This window comes from Amyelois transitella, chromosome 2, assembly GCF_032362555.1.
Source record: "Amyelois transitella isolate CPQ chromosome 2, ilAmyTran1.1, whole genome shotgun sequence".
NCBI lineage: Eukaryota > Metazoa > Arthropoda > Insecta > Lepidoptera > Pyralidae > Amyelois > Amyelois transitella.
In genome coordinates, this window is record NC_083505.1 from 2,672,586 (window position 1) to 2,691,832 (window position 19,247).

General features: G+C 33.9%; 1 protein-coding gene and 2 non-coding genes across 4 annotated transcripts in view; all 3 read left to right on the forward strand.

The window, feature by feature from the left end:
- The window catches only part of LOC106143020 (zinc finger protein Gfi-1b), a 70,220-nt gene extending 62,628 nt beyond the window's left edge, over positions 1 to 7,592 (forward strand). For both annotated transcript variants that reach the window (XM_013344982.2, XM_013344983.2), the window contains exons 5-7: positions 4,258 to 4,411; positions 5,047 to 5,150; positions 5,612 to 7,592. In XM_013344982.2, coding sequence (XP_013200436.2) covers positions 4,258 to 4,411; positions 5,047 to 5,150; positions 5,612 to 5,691 — 338 coding nt within the window. In that variant the 3' untranslated portion in view covers positions 5,692 to 7,592. The remainder of the gene's footprint in view (positions 1 to 4,257; positions 4,412 to 5,046; positions 5,151 to 5,611) is intronic.
- Positions 7,593 to 10,584: 2,992 nt separating this feature from the next.
- On the forward strand, positions 10,585 to 10,656 carry Trnaq-uug (transfer RNA glutamine (anticodon UUG)). Its single transcript has one exon. It is a non-coding gene; the product is annotated as a tRNA-Gln (tRNA).
- A 1,207-nt stretch (positions 10,657 to 11,863) lies between these two features.
- Trnaq-uug (transfer RNA glutamine (anticodon UUG)) lies at positions 11,864 to 11,935 on the forward strand. The gene has a single exon. It is a non-coding gene; the product is annotated as a tRNA-Gln (tRNA).
- The last annotated feature ends 7,312 nt before the right edge of the window (positions 11,936 to 19,247 follow it).

Consider the following 19,247-nt stretch of genomic DNA (forward strand, 5'->3'; position numbering starts at 1 on the left):
TATAGAGTTCAAGTCGATACTGGATATAGTCCATTTTAAAAACAAAATCATACTCAACTTAATACAGTTATTTTTAAGTTAATGAAGTGTAAGTTTAAGGCAGTCGTAAGCTAAAACGTAATGGCGACAAGAAACACTTACTGCGCTGTTAAAATCTGTGAACACTCGGTAACTAGTTTATAATCCATAACTCGTAAGTACGCAGTTCAGAGTTATTGCGAGTGAAGACGAGATGAGAAAAATTATAGCTTCTCATAAGAGACTCTTTAATTTGGGTATTGAAGTTGGAGTTAGAGGCAATCAGAAGAATATTAAACAGCGAGTTGTGGAATTTATATTGATTTCTTTATTGAAAATTATTGTACCTACTAGAAAAACAATAAAGAGTACAATAACGAATACAATTAGGTACAATGACAAAGAGTTATCTTTTTTTTAATAATTTGTTAATGTACCTGCTAAATAAAGGACAATTCTATTTTATTTTCTAATTTTGTATGCTTCGATCAAATATATTTGTACCTAAGGCATAAATAGATATTTTGGAGCTTATGTATTTTTTTTTTATATTTCTGTTTTTTCTTTTATAATTCTGGAGATATTCTTGAAATTAGTTACATGGCATTTCTTAAAATAAAATTTTAAAATCAGAAACAATATTTTTAAAACTGTGTGTAGCTCTATTCTATTTTTAACATTCTATAAATTCCTCAAATTTTGATAACACAAATAAATCATTGTAATAAGACAAGAACAGAACAAGCTCACGGATAATTTGTTTACATTAACAGGAAATGTTCTCTCGTTTTGATTTCTTGTAAAAGTATGAAAATTCTCCTCTGAACATCAAAGAATACTCGTAATGAAAAATGAGATGTTAATCCCCGAAAACAAGCTTCAATCACATCCTTAAAATCTCTTTGTAATATCACAACTGACGAGTAAGCCTGGATTTTGTTCAAAATATTTTTAGGGTTCAGTTCCTTTTTTTGGCGATCCATAAAACACAATAAGTAAGCCATACTGCTGAATGGCCTTTCAGTTTTTGCGAGAATTTTGGCTCTATCTGTGAAGACATGGTTATACTATGTATGTATACACATATCTCTTTCCTTTGAATGTAGTAAGAGGCGTATAAGAAAATAGATCCTTTGACTTAGTATGCGAATTAGGTAACGGAGGTCAGAAGCGGGAGTTGCTCCTTATAATTGACTCACTTAACCTAACAGACTCATAACCCCTAAGACCAGAAATAAACACGATTCTGTCACTAGAAATCAATAATTTATAGACGATCTCCACAGAACACTGAACGCCCGCCCACTCTCTGATCCAATTCATTGATGGAGGCGAAAAACAATTAAGTGTCTCCCCTGAGCAATACCCCGCCATAATTACGCTGTTAAGAGGCCCCTTCAAGACTTTACGCCAAAGTATACGACACAGACGGATTTTAAACTTTTGAAAAGAGTGTAAAAAGTTTTTATTGAATTCAAGATTTTTTTTGTATCATAATAATTATTTTGTGATTGATATTGATGATTTTGTGTAAGTATTTCAAAGCATGATAAGGTAGCCATCAGTCTAGCGTGTTTAAAATGTTCCTAGAGTTAGTTTTGATGAAACGTTTAAATTGATTGTGGACATTGAAAGGCATAAGTCGTTCAAGTTTAAACTAGGAGTAGATTTTCACTCAGATATTGATTTTTACTTTTAAACGAACATTTCTACATGAACATCCTTGCCGGCTGTCTATAAAATACTAAATGACTTTCCAAAAAGAGCTCAAATCATTGTGTGAACTTTTCTAAGCCTTTATCAAAAGCATAAAGTCGTTTTATCAAGTTTTAAACATGAACAAAATGAACATACTTACATTGCCTTTATTATTTTTTAAGACAACGAGCGTCAAAACTTCCAAGACCTTTGTTAAACAAGGCCAATGTAACTTCCTGTATTTACAAACTGTAGAACAAACATTAAGCTCGGTCCCAGTCGGCTGTGAGTATCACGTAATTACTCTGTAAGCATGTCCCTGGAAGAGATTTCTTGAGCCCCAATCTTGTAAGGGACTTTAATTATTTTAAGTCGCAATAATTCTTGTTCTTGGTAAATTAATAAACTCATCTTGATTCAATAAGTTGCGAACAACATCTGAACAGTTTTTTTCTTCGATGTCCTTTTAAATAAAGGCGAAGAAATATAAAATCTACCCTCATCGACCTGACGTTACCGTGTCATAAAACCCAGAGAATTAGGTATTTCGTCCACCTCAAAGTATTGAAGAACCTACGCATTCATCCCGCGTACGTTGTGCTATTAACCGGCCAGGGGAAAAAGACGGGGAAAGCAAACATCACAATTCGAGCCCACAAAGGGAACATCTTTCTGCAAAAATCTGTAACGTCAGAAGTATCCTAAAGATGGGGATAGCTAACGAGCGAGCCTCGCGGCGTACTCTGATTTCCAATTCAAAGGAAAATTGCGATCCATAAAACGGGGAGAGGGGAGGCAGAGTGGGGTGCCCCCCCACCCGTTGCTACGCGACGTGGGGAGGAGCCGCCGCAATCACTGCCCAATGGCACGACGGATATAAATTGCTCTTGCGACGCGACACTGATGATGGAAAGAGAGATCCACCTGCGCTCCCGCTCGCACTAATGAAGTCGCCGGTCCCCTTGATTGACGGACTCGGCGTCCCTTTTTCGAAATTTATACCTAAGTTCGCCTCTGCCGTGATTTGTAATCGCCTGCCTCGCACCTACTTCGTATTGGTTGCAGCCTGTTACATAAATCGTGTTCGACGATTGTATTTACAACGAATTTAACTTTAAAACAGGACTAACTGTGGTTATTTATGTGTTCCAACTTCATAATTGCAACAAGAACTCTATAATAATAACCTGTTTATGTGCATTGAGTTGTTTTTGGAAAAAAATACTTAACCAATTCATTTAACATCATATTCAACTAAATTTACGGTTGAAAAATTATCATCAAAATTCGCAAACAACAATCATCCAATCTTGAGTAAAAATTTTTGAATACAATCCAATCAATAATGATAAAGAGATATAAATACTTATTACTACTATATTTTAAACTTTAAAATACTTCTAAAATGAAAATAACTTTGAACAAAGCAAACAAAAGCCGTGCTGACAAAGAGGTTATTAAATTCCAGGGCCGGAATCAGAGCGCAATAAAGTTTTAATATAGAGCATTCGGACGTCAGATAAACTATAAATTTTTGTAAGGCCAGCGGAGGCGTGCGTAGCATCGGATATGGGTTTCGCAGAGATTACGCCTTTATATTTGTACACCTTACACATGTGGAGTGAATGCCTTAGTGTGAGTTGGTAGAAAACATACAGTGTGGCTAAATTGGTTCGATAATCATCGTTTCAAATCTTTTCACGTGAAAATCTTTTTGCATACCTATCTACTTGTAAGAAAAAACCTTTTTAACCGAGATAAGTATTAATATTTTTGAAGGAGTCGTCCTTATAAATAATTACCTACTCAACTATGATCCTTCATATTTTTATAACTCATATAAGACTTACTCTTGTGTATAGAGTAGTATGTCTTAGTAGCAAGTAGAATATAAATTCTCCCATCTTTCAGACGGTGTAGGATGTTGAAACAGTAAATTCACCTGTCAATCATCATCGACCCTGTGCCGACCCAGATTGCGTCAGTGTCAAGTCGTGACAGTTACAAAATCTGTGTCCCTGACTTGAGAAATTCACACTTGTATGATTTGTTTCAAATTGAGAATCGTTGTATTTGACTCATGGTAGTGTATAAGTACTTATCCGATTTATTTCTTAGCTTTGGGTCCAAAATCCATATTGGGTCCCAGAATATTTTTATGCATGAACATTTTTTAGAAAGCACAGTGTATTACTTATCGTTTCACACCGTTTTCAATATGATTTTCATATATATTTTTTTGCTGAACATCGAATAATTAAAATTAAATAAACCTGAACAGTTTGTATGAGATTTTTTAAGTTGAAATTTAAAAAATAAAATAAAAAGAGCATCAAAAATATACTTAAGTACATTATTAAAATCATAAAAATTATTATTCTATGAAGAGATAGGTATTATGTGGCATTATCAATAAATTCATTAATTTTTAACAACCTGTCATGACATTAAAGTTGGAAAGACCTGTACCTCTCGACGAGATTGTTTTGACAAATCAAAAGATTAAAAAAATATAATAATGATACATTGTTTGGTCACCAGGTGAGAAGCCCCACAAATGCCAAGTGTGTGGCAAGGCCTTCAGCCAGAGCTCCAATCTGATCACCCACTCCCGCAAACACACCGGGTTCAAACCCTTCGCTTGCGAGCTGTGCGGACGTGCGTTCCAGAGGAAGGTGGACTTGAGGAGACACAGGTAAGGGACTTCAAATATTTACCCAGATTCCAGTCATGTCTAGATATAGAGTAGATCCTCAACCATATGCCTCCTTCAACACGCCGTGTTTAAACCTTTCGCTTGTGAGGTGTGTGTACGTCCGGGGAAAATGGTGCAGTGTAATTTGTTCCGCCGCTTCTTTTACACATGCGCTTTGGAAGCGGCAGTAAGTAGTTATAATCAGATTTAAGTGATGTGCCGTTAATTAGTGATAAGTATCTACCTTGTATACAATTTTGAAAATAAATCTATTCAATTCTATTCTAACGGGAAGGACGTTCCAGAGGAAGGTAAACTGAAGGATTGACAGGAAAAAGACCCTGAACATATATAGCCTGCATACAATACACACATGATCACAAAAAAACCTTCAAATACTATATTTGAAGGATATACTCGTATCATCGGTAGTTTACATACATACCTACATTAATATAATCACGTCTATATTCCTTGCGGGGCAAACATAGTCATCAGTCTTTTCAAGACTGATAAGCCAGTCTTTTACGACATACATGGAAAAGAGATGGAGTGGTTTTTATATTGATGCCGGGAACCACACGGCACTGTTTCAAAAATGATGAGTTTTTTTAATCACATTACTTTATTTATAGGGAAACCCAGCATGCAGACTTGAGGCCAGCTCAGCCCCATATGCCTAATCATGATGTTCATATGCACCCGACGGAGATGCATACAGTCCCAGAACATAGAATAGGTAAGCATTTTAATGCCAATATATCTTAATTTATTGTTTTATTTTAAAAAATTCTATCAATAATGAGCAGAGATCGGAATAGGTAGATTGATTTTATGTAGGTAGTTGCATCATGAATTAACATAGAAAGCATAACATGGATAAGCCTTTTTTCCTGGATTCCATTTCAGTACTTACACTTACAGTAAACTACATTGTCCGCGGGTAACATAGGACTACAATTTACGTGAAAGAAGTCGAGGGAAAACAGCTACCACTAATATATTCTTCATCCCACTTGTAAAAAATCCGTAAAAAATCTTAATAATTTACAAATCCCGCAATCCCGGACGGAGGCATGTCCATATTAATATATAAGTTTCAGTTCATTGACCCCAATCCAATCTACCTATTCCGATCTTTAATAATGAGGTATCGTCACCATTTTTCTTTTAAATTGACCAATTTTATTTGACCATCAGATCTTCGTCCCCAACACCATGACTTCAGGGCTGCCCACATGAGCACCTCCGTGCCCCCCCTCCAGCCACTCCCCTCTTGAAGCTCAACAGCCTTCGCGCCAGCAAGTTGGCGCTAAGGCCTTAAAAATCACCTTAGTCATGAAATGTAGATATTAAATTATAATTTTCAATCGGTTTCGTTCAACGACCTTTAAGGAATCTTACTAGACTTGTCATTAAAAAGAAAGTTACCTAGTATGCATAGGAGTACAGTACTTGTGTTACCTTGTCTCTTTGTAAAAGTGTGTTGTTTGTAAAGCCGCATGTAAGTACTGTTTAGTGTAAATCAGTTCACTTTCACCTTTTTAGTCAGTGAAAATAATTTTATAGGTACTTATTTGATTTCAGAATTATAAAAAATGTATATTTATGAAAAGAAAAAGCTACTGTAATAGTTTAGAAATTCTCATTCTGTAATTTAAATTTATATATTAAAAATTATCAAATCTTAAGAGGTCGTACGTTGCTTCAGAACTGATTTGAAAAATAAAAAAATTATGTGACAGCGTCTACCAAAAATAATTATAAATATTTTTTTTATTCATACTCGTATAATAAATATTAGATATTTTAAACCAAAGTTTATATTTTGACGTAATGAGTAAAGACATTTTAAGGTAAGTTTTTTGATCTCAATTAAAAAGAATATACACAAAACAAGTAATTAAAATTTGTAATATATCCAGAAGATTTAATAACACTAAGACATTATTTAATTTTCTAGATCATATTTCTTCACGTGTCTTTTATATAATATTTTTAAATATTAATTTTTTATAAAGCCAAATTACTAAGAACATTGTTTGCTTGATTACAAAGCACTCAATAAAAAATGTGGCTGTACGACATATTGTTTTTAAATAAAATCATTTCTTCTAAGTCATTCCTGTTTACAAAAAAGTAATTTTAAAAAATTGTTTGACTAAATACATTAAACATACATAGGTATGTATTTGTTTAATTTAGTTTATTGAGTACAAAACATGACACATTTTCGTGATAATTCCATAGATTTCATTCCTTTTAATGATTAGTTTAAATATTCAAGTAAGTAAGGTTTCTATCAATTTCAAACTTCACAAATACTCAAAAAAGTACTTTACATATCATATAGCACAAGAGAAGTCCACTTGGTAAGCATGTTTGTAAATAATAATAAGCATCATTAATATTGTAAAAAGCGTTGTCTATTTTTATGTCATCTGATATTTTTAAAATAGCCGTATAATATGAGAGGTGCCATTTTGTATGGTCAGACAATTTTAAAGATTAGTTTTTGGACTGCAGATATACCTAATAGTTGAGAAATAAGAATTTATTAAAATTACTTATATTTAACATGTGAATTGGACTTTATAAATGAGTAGGTAAAAATAACTTATTCACAGTAAACTACAAGAAAATCCATTGTGACTTTAAATTGTCTGACTATACCTATGCCATTTTATGTGAAATCCTTCATGCCAAAGACGCATAGCAAATTAGAGTGATTACTTGTATTGTAAATATAACATAGACATACTTATACTTTATACACATTATTAATAGTTAATCCAAGTTAACATATTAAAGTCCGGTGTTAATTTTAAATTTTATGATAAAACCTGTTATTTATTTTATTATTATACGACAATATACATTATTATTAGAATTAGGTATTCCATATTTAAAAATTTATGATCTACTTTTGAAATTTTTTTTTATTTAAGATAGATTTAATAAATTTATAAAACAGTTTTATTTTATAAAGGAACCTATTTTCAGAAAACGTTACTGATTACTTATGTGTAAATATTTTATCAATTTCTTGTCATAAGATTTTAGTTATTATAAATTAAATGTTACACTGTAAATAATGTATAAATTATGTAATCGGATCCAAATAGAAACGTGCAATCCTATGTCGTAATTACCAGTTATAATTATTATATTATATAAATAAATGTCACTTCAATAAATGATTATAAATAAAATGCATTTTTATTGAACTAACCAAAACTTGAAAGCCAAAAACCATAACACAGAATTATAATTAGTAAATTCACTACTAACAAGTGTAAACAATATAATTATATATATATAGTAAATACAATATATATAGTAAATCTAAGTAGTAAATACAAACTTCGCATTTCTGGGTAAAGTCGTGACCTAAACTTAATTAAATTAAAACCTGATAATATTATTTCTTACGATAATCTTAAAAAAAATCTTTCAAAACACCCGTTATAACCTATTTCATAATTCGGAATATCCCGCCTATTCACTTAGTCGCCTTTCGACACATCCATAAGATAGAGATGGAAGTGCCTTATTTCAAAAAATTCAAAAAATTCAAAATTTTTATTCATTATTATAGGATACTACATATCGCTTAATAATTGTCGTATGGTTACGTTAGGTGGTTATTACGTTATGGTTAATAACATTGGTTGACGTCAAATAAATTACTTAAAAACTAAGTTTACTGCCGCTTCCAAGGCGTCAGTGCAGAAGAAGCGGTAACAAACTGCACTGCAGCATTTTCTTCAACAACGTCAACTTCACAATATTAAATTATACTTAGAATAGAATGTGGACGAGAGAATACATTGTTTAATTTTATATATTTATGAGATTTAATATTGAAAAAAGAAAAATAGAAAAATATTCTAAAGTGCTGCGAACCACACGGCAAATTAATAAACAGTCAACCCAAAATATCACCGTGTAACTTGAGCTAAGGAAACTCGTCTTAAATCGCAAGACCTCTTACACCACTAATGGTTGAATCGAATTAAGATCATCTCGCGATTACCATAATTCCAGAGCCCTTAGCTTTGGGGTATCAAATTCAAAATGGATTCGAGGTTACTGTTTCATCAGAATTATAATGTAGAGATAAAATCATAGGGACGAGAAAAGTGACCTTTTAAATATAAAGTTTTGGTCCTTTTATGACCTTCTTCTGGCGGTATCTGATCAAAAAGGGATAATAGGAGAAGGTTAGGGAGGCTTTTTCAAGAACTCATCATTCATCTTCAAATAGAAATCTTCAAGAAACTGAGAAATGTCCTCATATCTGAAACCACACGATTCTATTTCTAGAACTACTTACTTCCCTACCTATATTAGTTTAATTTATACTCATTTTTCCCACCAATCAACGTTATTGTAAAAAAAAATGTTTGCTTGTAGGGAATGGATTAGATCTGATCGGCCATTAAGTTAATGAGTCATCGATCATTACTGCGCAAACACATCATAAAATACACAAACTATCCAATCAGGATTAATTGTATTAAATGTGGGGTTCGGTGTGAGATACTAAAGGGTTTCCTGTTTTACACAGAGAAAGGTTGGTTGCTGTGCTGTCGCTCAAAAATCTTAAATAATTTAGTCAAATAGGTATAGGTTATAATGATACCTAGGTACAGGACGGTTCCCTAAGCTTAATCCATAGGCTGTACTTAGGCATAAGTTTATACTTAAAGTATATGATCTTATAATATACACATGCCGTGTGGTTCCCGGCACCAATACAAAACCACTCCATCTCTTTCCTATGGATGTCGAAAAGGCGACTTAGGGATAGGCTTACAAACTATAAATAAATAAATATATACGGGACTAATTACACAGATTGAGTTAGTCCGAAGTAAGTTTGAGACTTGTGTTACGAGATACTAACTCAACGATGCTATATTTTAGAATAAATACTTATACCTATAGATAAACATCCAATACCCAGGCAATCAGAGAAAGATTTTTTTCTCATCATGCCCGGGATTCGAACCCGGGACCTCCGGTGACACAGACAAGCGCACTACCGCTGCGCCGCAGAGGCCGTCAAAACTGGCTGGTAATAAAAAAAATATATAAAAATGCCAATGTCCAACGTAATGCAGTATCAAAAATGTAGCGACTCGTCCTATTTGATTACGCAGCGGACTTGGGAAACATTAGATTTGGAAGCAAAGCGGGAAGGTGCTGTCTCCAGGGACGGGACAGGACGCTAAACGCCTGTTAGCACGCACTACAGGGAGGGACTCGGTCTATTGTAACAGGGCCGGACAAGTTGCTAGGAGGGTAAGAGTATCTATAAATAAAATTAGTGTTAAATCGACGTTATCTAATGTTGAGAATGTACAACTGATGAAATGTTTGAGAAAAAATGTTAATTGAACTAACTCTCTGTACACCAAAAATTACAAAGTCGTTGTTTGAATTCGTTTCGAGTTCCAATTGTTTGTAATGGATACTTTTTAGGGTAAAATAAAAGTTTGATAAAAAGAAAGGAAACCAATTTCGACATATAAAACAGTGAGTAAGTAGTTGCCGGTTTTGGTATAAACACAGTATAATATTTTATTATATTATCCAAATGAAATATCCATATGTATAATGTATTAAACATAATTTCTGAAGGTTTTTTGTTTCTTATAGGATCAAAAAGAAAATACTACAAAGGATTTAGTAACAAGATCCTGAGGGAACATGCTGGTCGCTTAACGGCTCTTTGCACGGCAAGACACAGGGATGTACTTAGTATCAATCTGATAAAAATAAATGTATTATGAAAACAGTAAGGTATGGGTTGTTACCGATCGGCCTAAGATCACAGTCTAGTAAAGAACAAAAGACCAAATATTTAGTACGTCAAGATTTAAAATTAAAATCATCAAAGAAATGTAGTAATGTCTGTTATATTTATTTTTTAATTAGTACTTCCTTTTTAATCCTTTGTTTTTAAATAGCCTTATATAAAAAATCAAAAAATGACCAGATTTCTTTGTGTTACTAAGTATTTGAACAGCTTATCAAATGTGTTGGATAAATTGGAAATAATTAACCGTTGCCGTGCCACATGTGTGGCCAATCTGGCCAATCACTTGTGCAAACATTACTTACGTAAGAAATATGAGAAGATTTCACTTTAGAGACTTTTACTCATCGGTTCCATGGTGTAATGGTTAGCACTCTGGACTTTGAATCCAGCGATCCGAGTTCAAATCTCGGTGGAACCTAATGTTTTGTGGAGCCTTATATTTATTTTTCAGATTGCTTGGTTACCATGAGACTTGGATGCTTAACTTAAGTACGTTCGACTTAAAGGCATCTAAATGAGTAGTTAAGCTAACCTATTTTTCTGTTAATGAAAATTATTAGTTTTGATTATTAGTTTTGATTGCATGTGCAAAACTTTGCCATCCTGTATTTTACACGAATATTGTTACCTCTACTACTGCCTTGGAATTTTAAAACTATTCATCATGGTAGAAAAGGTAAGAAACCTACTCGTACAAAAATTAGTCAATTTACTAATCTAATAAAGTCATAATAAAAAAAAATATTTTTAAAAGCAAGTCTTTATTTAAATACCCTAAAATTAAAAAAAAACCACCGTTAATTTACTAATGTAATCATTTAAAAATAGACGTTAAACTCAACGCAAACCAGTTATGTCACGTGTTTACTTTGACACTTAATGAAGATCCCATTGTGCCCGAAGCCGACCCTGGATAACAGAATCGCCACTCATTTATAATTCAGATACATCCACGTGCGTCTCGGACGCAATCAGTATTGTGAATAATTGATGCCACGCGATGATTGCGCGGGCCCGCGAGATTGAAGATTTCAACCCTCAGTCCGGCCCTGTGGATTTATGACGTCATTATTACTATTGGCAGTAGATTTCGGATACTTGTTTATTGATAATTATGTCAATAAGTGATCATTTTAAAAACGCTTGCTGTTCTGGTGGAGAAGAAAAATCAATCAAAGTGTGTTAGCTGCTTCTCTTTCCACACAGAATGTAAAGTTTTGTTATGGTTGCATAAACAAACTTACATACAAATAATCACGTCTATATCCTTTTAATCCTATCCATCTAATCAAGTATATATGAATTGAGATCCAAATAATGACAGATCGATTGACCATCGCCTACAAGAAGAATTAAGCCTAACATCTGAACGTGGCCTATCAGTATTTTAAGACTGTTGGCACTGTCTACCCCGCAAAGGATATATAAGTGATTATATGAATGAATGTAAAATAAAAAGTATAACATTGCATTAATTATACGGTAACAGTTAGAATATAATATTAAAATTTTATGTAACTATGTTTGCTATCGCTGGCTTTCACCTCACGCGCATCGTGACCCCATGACGTCATGAGTGAGCGGTGTAGAGATATCGAATATAAATTTCGTCAACCGTCTCAAGCGGTTCCATGGTGTAATGGTCAGCACTCTGGACTTTGAATCCAGCGATCCGAGTTCAAATCTCGGTGGAACCTGTTATTTTTTTTGTCAAGATGATATGAGGTTTGAAACAAATTACGTTGTGTTCATTAGTGCTGTTAAGTTATCAAATTAAATTGGATGTGTTATTCTTTTGTTTATCTATCAAACATTTTGAAATGTTGTTACAAAACCTTCCTACATAATATTATTTATCAATTATTTTATTGGAATTAATTAAAATACCCAGATGAATACCTTATCGGAAACTTTTGAATCATATGGATCATTTATTTACGTGCTAGCCCAATCACAGTTCTACCTATGAAATGAATTATCCTTCGACAAAAGTTTTACTGGATCAGTTTTAATGAAACCTAAAAGAGATGAGAGATTCAAATAGTGGCAGGTTGTTAGCCCATCGCCTACAAGGAGACCAAGTTTATTTCTACTAATGCTAATTTGTTTTGTTGGCCTTTCAGTTATTCTCTTTTTACGACAACCATAGCAAAGATACCTATGGAGTGGTCCTATTCTAAAGTGCTGGAAACCACACGGCGCAAAATTCATTCATTCAAACAATAATTTGATCCCACACTATAAAGCCTGAACGAAACCGTATCCGGAATCGATTTAAAACCGAATTCAAATGGAAGGCTTGATAATCTGTAGTCGCGGGCAATTTCGTCGCACCCTGTATCACTTTCCGATAGCAACGGTCGCAGACGCGATCAAATTTATTCAAATTGAGCCGTGTCACTTAGGGTTGCCAACTCTTCCGAAATTCATACTACCGTATGGGTATAAGCATACTGCCGTAATCTAAATGACAATTTTCAATTGTCCTACCTCGAAGAATCTTCAATATTTGTACAGTACAAAGACTGATTGATTAACTGACGGTTCAACGCCTAACCCAAACCGCTAAGGAATTGAAATGTAGCTCATATTTCTTATTTCGTCTATAAAGTAGAGTGAGAGACATACATACATTATAGTCACGTCTATATCCCTTGCGGGGTAGACAGAGCCAACAGTCTTGAAAAGACTGATAGGCCACGTTCAACTATATGGCTCAATGGCAGAAACTAACAAATAATTAAATTTCCTTAAATTCCCACGGGAACCGAAATTAACGGGATTGTGAAATCTGAAATATGGGATTTTAGATGCTTTTAAATTTTTGAAATAACTGCCGACAGATACCCTCGATCGGAAGATTTCTGATCGCATTTTGATCCACACAATTGGCAACCCTAGTGTCATCCCCTGTATATTGTCGCTTTTGGTTTTCACACCCCGCAAGTAAATTTAAACCGTAAAATCAATGTCTTAAAACCGAATTTTGTAAAGCGTTGATGGAGAATCAATTTGGTAGTGCGATGTATGGATGGAAATTTTTTTTTACTGCTCTCAAAAAACATACCTGCACTTACATTTGGCAGTGGTTATGTGATAATGTTTTTAAATCTATAGTTTATTAACTGTTAACAACAGTTTAATTCAGTTTCAATCAATTTAAAGAAAATGGCAAACAGCCTAATATTTTGACAATCACAGGTCTGAACTAAGGGTAAAAAGTAACAAAAGACACAAAAAATTAAAATTATATACCCTACAAAAAACTTACTTTGAATCATAAATAATCTTGATTTTCAGTATTAATTCCAAAGATTTCTTTTGTTACAAATCTATAACTTTCGACACAATAATCCGTCAGAGCCTATTCCGATTCAAAATAAGGAAAAGACGTAAAATTTTCCACATTGAGTGAATTTCCCTGGAAATGCCTTAACAAATCAACTTAAGTACACACGGATCACTTGAACATTTAAAAAACCTCTCACGATGCCAATGGAATGAACTGTCTTTAGTAACTCGAAGAGAAAACCAAGCCATCTTCACTGTTATCGATGGCGCTAGCGTCTACGCGTTTCGTATGGAAATTCTGTAGTTCCAATTTTGTCCGCTTACGTAAATAGGTTGGTGGTAAAATTTACATAAAGATGGGTACCGTTTGAGTTTCAGTAACATTGGAATCGAGTTAGGGAGACGGTGTACTTTAAAACTGTCGCCTAGTTGAGACGTCGAATCCGTTTAGAGTTTTTGGGAGGTTTCGAGACGGTTAAGGATAAGGGTCCCTTGGGTTATCGATAATATTAATAATTATTTAATACATATAATCACGTCTATATCCCTTGCGGGGTAGACAGAGCCAACAGTCCTGAGCGGACTGATAGGCCACGTTCAGCTATTTGGCTTTAAGATAGAATTGAGATTCGAATAGTGACAAGTTGCTAGCCTATCGCCTAAAAAAAGAATCTCAAGTTTGTAAGCCTATCCCTTAGTCGCCTTTTACGACATCCATGGGAAAGAGATGGAGTGGTCCTATTCTTTTTTGCATTGGTGCCGGGAACCACACGGCACTTTTATTTAATTACTTAAAGAAAAAGAAAGCTATTTGTTGTCAATTACTTTAGACGAACTTTTTCCCAAATTACTTAATTCTATCTTCTGTACTTGATTGGTATCTAAGTAATAGGAGTTTGCTAAATATAGCATGTCACTGTACTGTGTAAGCAGGCGGCGCAGTTAAGCAAGGAACTTTCTACAAGACCATCTGAGGGTGTAAGAAGAAAGGTTTATAAGTAGTATTAATATTTATCTATTATTTATGTATTCTTATTTTTATTTAATGAATTATCACTTAGCCACACAGCTGAACGTGATCTTTTCAAGACTATTGGTTCTGTCGTCCCCGCAAAGCATATAGACATGACTATATGTATGTGTGTAAGTACGTTAATATTTTATGTATTTATTGTATTGATTTTTAAATTTATTAATAAAACAAAAGCCCATTCTTATGCTATGTAGGATTTCAAAAAATCTGCTTTGAAGCTCGAAAAAATTATTAGTACGTAGGTAAGGAAAATTATCTTTTTTTGGATTTTCCTTATCCTGGTTTCAGCATCACAAACTTTTACACACTCTTTAATATTTTCAACACACACATATCCGGTCTTTATGGGGTAGACAGCACCAACAGTCACAACTACTCTAAGACCACCTTTGGCTTAGTGTTCAAATTGAGACTCGGATAACGTTCCAAACTTCTCCACGTAATGTAACAAAAAACGCCTACAATAAGCAATTTATCGATATCGCTGGTACAACACTAGTCACAAGGGGCGTCCAAGTTATGTATTGAGTTACGCCTGCCACTGCCAGCCATCCCAATCGTATCGGATCGAGGTGCCATTATAATATCTTGTTGCCGAGACATAATCTTAGAATTTACATAATAGGCGCCTTGATAATTTAGAAGTTATCATTTACTAGCTGTGCCGGCGACTTCGTCCGCGTGGAATAGTTATTTTGGGCATCATTGAAGGAACAAGGAACAATATCTAATTTACCCCGTTATTTTTTCTCATTTTCCATCATTTCTTCGCTCCTATTAGTTGCAGCGTGATGTTAGACTAAAGCCTTCGATAAATAGTCTATTCAACACCAAAATATTTTTTCAATTCGAACCTGTAGTTCCTGAGATAAGCGCGTTCAAACAAACAAACAAATTCTTCAGCTTTATAATATTAGTATAGATTTATGAGAGTTCTCATTTTAGTCTTTGAATATGTGTTTAACAGGTATTGCAATTTTAACTTGTAACCATGTTTTTAAATTTTGCTTTTTTACATATTGTAAAGGTTGACCCAATTGAACAAAAAAAAATGCCTTCTTAATAAAGTGCAATTATTATTAACTTTTTAATATTATTAAAATGTAAATTTTTTGATCTTTCACTACCGTTTCATGGCCCTACATGGTTCTTTATTAACTCCGTAGTAAATAAAGAAGGTATCTATAAATGAACACGTCAGAATACAAAAGAGGTTCGCTCACCTCAATCGTCTCCCTCACTTATATCAATTTAATCGTTCAATTGAAATTCAAACAGCGCCTCGCGACGAATCAATTACGTTTGGCACATTCAAATACGCCCCTAGTACGCCCCTGGCAGAATTGTTATTGAAGAATGTGCGTGTGGAGCTGGGTACACACCGGGCCAAAGACCAATGAATATTGGCATCTTATACATACATACATATGGTCACGTCTATATCCCTTGCGGGGTAGACAGAGCCAACAGTCTTGAAAGACTGAATGGCATCTTATTATACTTAGAAATCATACCTTTGACGTTCTTTGTACTTTATATAAATGCTAGCTGTGCCCGCGACTTCGTCCGCGTTGAATAGTCCTAATTCCTGAGATTAGCGTGTTCAAACAAACATACAAACTTGAAGAGTTTACAGCTTTATAATTTTAGTATAGATTCATCTTGCTAAAGAAAAATAAGATTTGTTTCATTCTCTTGGTGTGAGTCCCGGTTATATTATTAATGGAGAGCATAGGTTCGCCAATGATCATATTCTATATTCTACTAGATTCAATAGTTTTCATTCAGGAATTTTAATGGTTCAACCGTCGAATCTCTTTCATAAGGAGAAATTATTATTTATATCAAAACGAAACTATGTTTTATGGTTGGCACATCTTCTTCATCGTCGTTACCTTTTCCCTATCTACGTACATACGCACATACCTACAAACATAATACAAATTGAATTTTTTTTTATTTATTATAGGACACTTAGTTACTTAATTGTCATATCTTTTGGTTTCACGACATACTTACAACAAAATAACACACGGACGAAGCCGAACGCTTTCAGCTTGCAATTTACTACAAAATCTATATAAATATAAGAAAAAACATAATATTTATATGAAATATTTCAACATAACCTCAATACAGATCGAATCATATTTATATCGCTCGGCGACGCCCAAGATGAAATAAATTTTATCGTTCTATCACTTAGTAGCAAATTGGTTCTCGTAAATGTAGCAAGGTTTGTCGTATTTATGGTCGTATAAAACCTCCTTTACTTTACTGCAGTAATCTCATTGGATGTTTACTTAATATGTCGTATAGTAGGATTATGTTTGCTGTTTTTTTTTTTGGTTTTCGTTAAAACATCGGTGGTAGAACTAATGTAAAACTAATGTATAAATTAACCCTTAAATTTGATTATGAAATTAAATTGTGCCGTGTGGTTACCGGCACTATTAGAAAAAAAATAGGACCACTCCATCTCTTTCTCTTATCCCAAAATGGATGTCGTAAAAGGCGACTAGGTAAGGGATATTATACCTTGAGATTATACATTATAAATTGGGATTCTTCTTTTAGACGACAGGCTATCCACTAGTAAGCTAAGTGACACTAGACACTGATTATCCAATGACACTTAAGTCTTTCTAACGGTAAGGAAAAATCTGGTGAGGAAACCGCACATAAAGGAAACATATTCTATAATCAAAGCTGGGTAAGAGTTACCTACAAGGTTTCAGAGGTCAGACGGAAATTCCTCGGCTACGTGATACTATTATTAAAAATAAATTTGAAAATATTATAACTTTCCTATCTATAGTTTATTAGCTCTATCATAATTTGTCATACTTACCTACCTTTATATACCTACTCAAATAGTGAGCGAAGCATTGGTGATGCAAATCAGCATCCTTGTTCCCGTATCACCATCACATCACTCCACATTCACTTCACGAACTACTATATCGGTATTTCTGAATCGCTTTTTACGCATTACATATAGAAACCGTGCGCTAGGGTTGTCACTATTGACTTTAAAAAATAAATATTTAACGTATAATAAACGTAATAATTAAATGTGATTAAATACATGATTTCAATAAATACATACGAGAAAACTAAACAAACTATTTCGAGTTAGCCTGGGAGTGACTTCAAAGTAAATATGTGAACTTTTCTTCAAATTAAAATTAAACACCATGAAATAGTTGCTTACATTTGGCTTTTCCTGCTTATTTAAGCTGATGATTGCATCTATTACCTGGTTATGAGATGCGTTGCGTGCGTTGGAATTAAGTAAAATTTACGATATTAATAGCGTGTGAGAAGTATTGCGTGGAAAGAGAGTAATAGGATGACAGATAGGGATGCGGCTCGTGAGGAGCACTTGGTCTCGCGGAGGAATATGGACAAGGTACCTTATAGCCCGTGACTCGAGCTCTCGTCCAGCGCCGGTGTCTTCCACGATCCAAAGGGTAGTCTTCAGGAAATACAAATCACTGCACTTATCAGACCAATCCCGGGGTGCGAATTGATATAGTGAAGCGTCTTTATCGTAAATTTACTCAATTTTGAGAATTTTCACAAGCGAGCGTTGCGGTTGCGCGGCGGAGACGTACGGGCGGTATTTTTAAATTCTTTTTGGCATTTGGGAAAGTAGTGGGAGTGGGACAGGAATAGGATTGACGGCGTGCGTGAAAGAGTGCGTGTATGCAGTGTTGCTTTAAAAAAAATTTTTGTTAATAAAAAAATAACTGGCGGAGACAATAATAATTGATTATTTACTCGTTATATATTTCCCCTTCATTTTATTGTCAATAATGCCAGATTCCTAAAACCAATTGACATTTGTTATTGAAACAGCTTTATTTTCATGACTATATTTTATTTATCACATACATAAATATTATCACGTTTTTATCCCTTTCTTAAGATTGTGTAGATACAGACAACAATCTCGAAAAGACTGGAAGACCACGTTTAACTGTATTTTGTGTAATAACACAAGTATGTAAGAAATAATATGAATTACTACCTTTAATAAAAGGTAGTAATTTATATTATTGCTTACATAAAATACCTACTTTTGAAAACCCTAGTATGCATAAAACACGCACAGAATATAAATAAGGCTGCGACAAAAATGATTGATTTTATACCGGTGTAATGTCATATAAAATATTGATACTTGTCGTAAAACCCTTTAGGGCTGACCATCAAAGCTCTTTGCATAATTTTCTGCTCGACGTATCTTGATTCTCAGGAGTACATAAAACTTTTTCTGATATATGATATCAGCTTGCCTTTAAATAGTGTGGGTCGGGTTCTAAAAATGGCATAAAAATATTATACATCTCGTATATTTCAATCTTGTATACAATTTATATGACAAAACACGTTTTTGTATAGATTGTATTGTGATGCTTAGATATAAGCTTCTGCATGGTTATAGAAGCTGTTTGTTATATTTGCCGTGTGGTTCAAGGCACCAAAAGGAAGGTGTAAGAATAATAGGATCACTCCATCTCTTTCCCATGGATGTCGTAAAAGGTGACAAAGCAAAAAGCAAGCGAAAAAGCAAAACCCATGTATACTTCCTCCTTAGGCGATGGGCTAGCAACCTGTCGCTATTTTAATCTCAATTCTATTATTAAGCCAAGCAGCTGAGCGTGGCCTTTCAGCTTTTA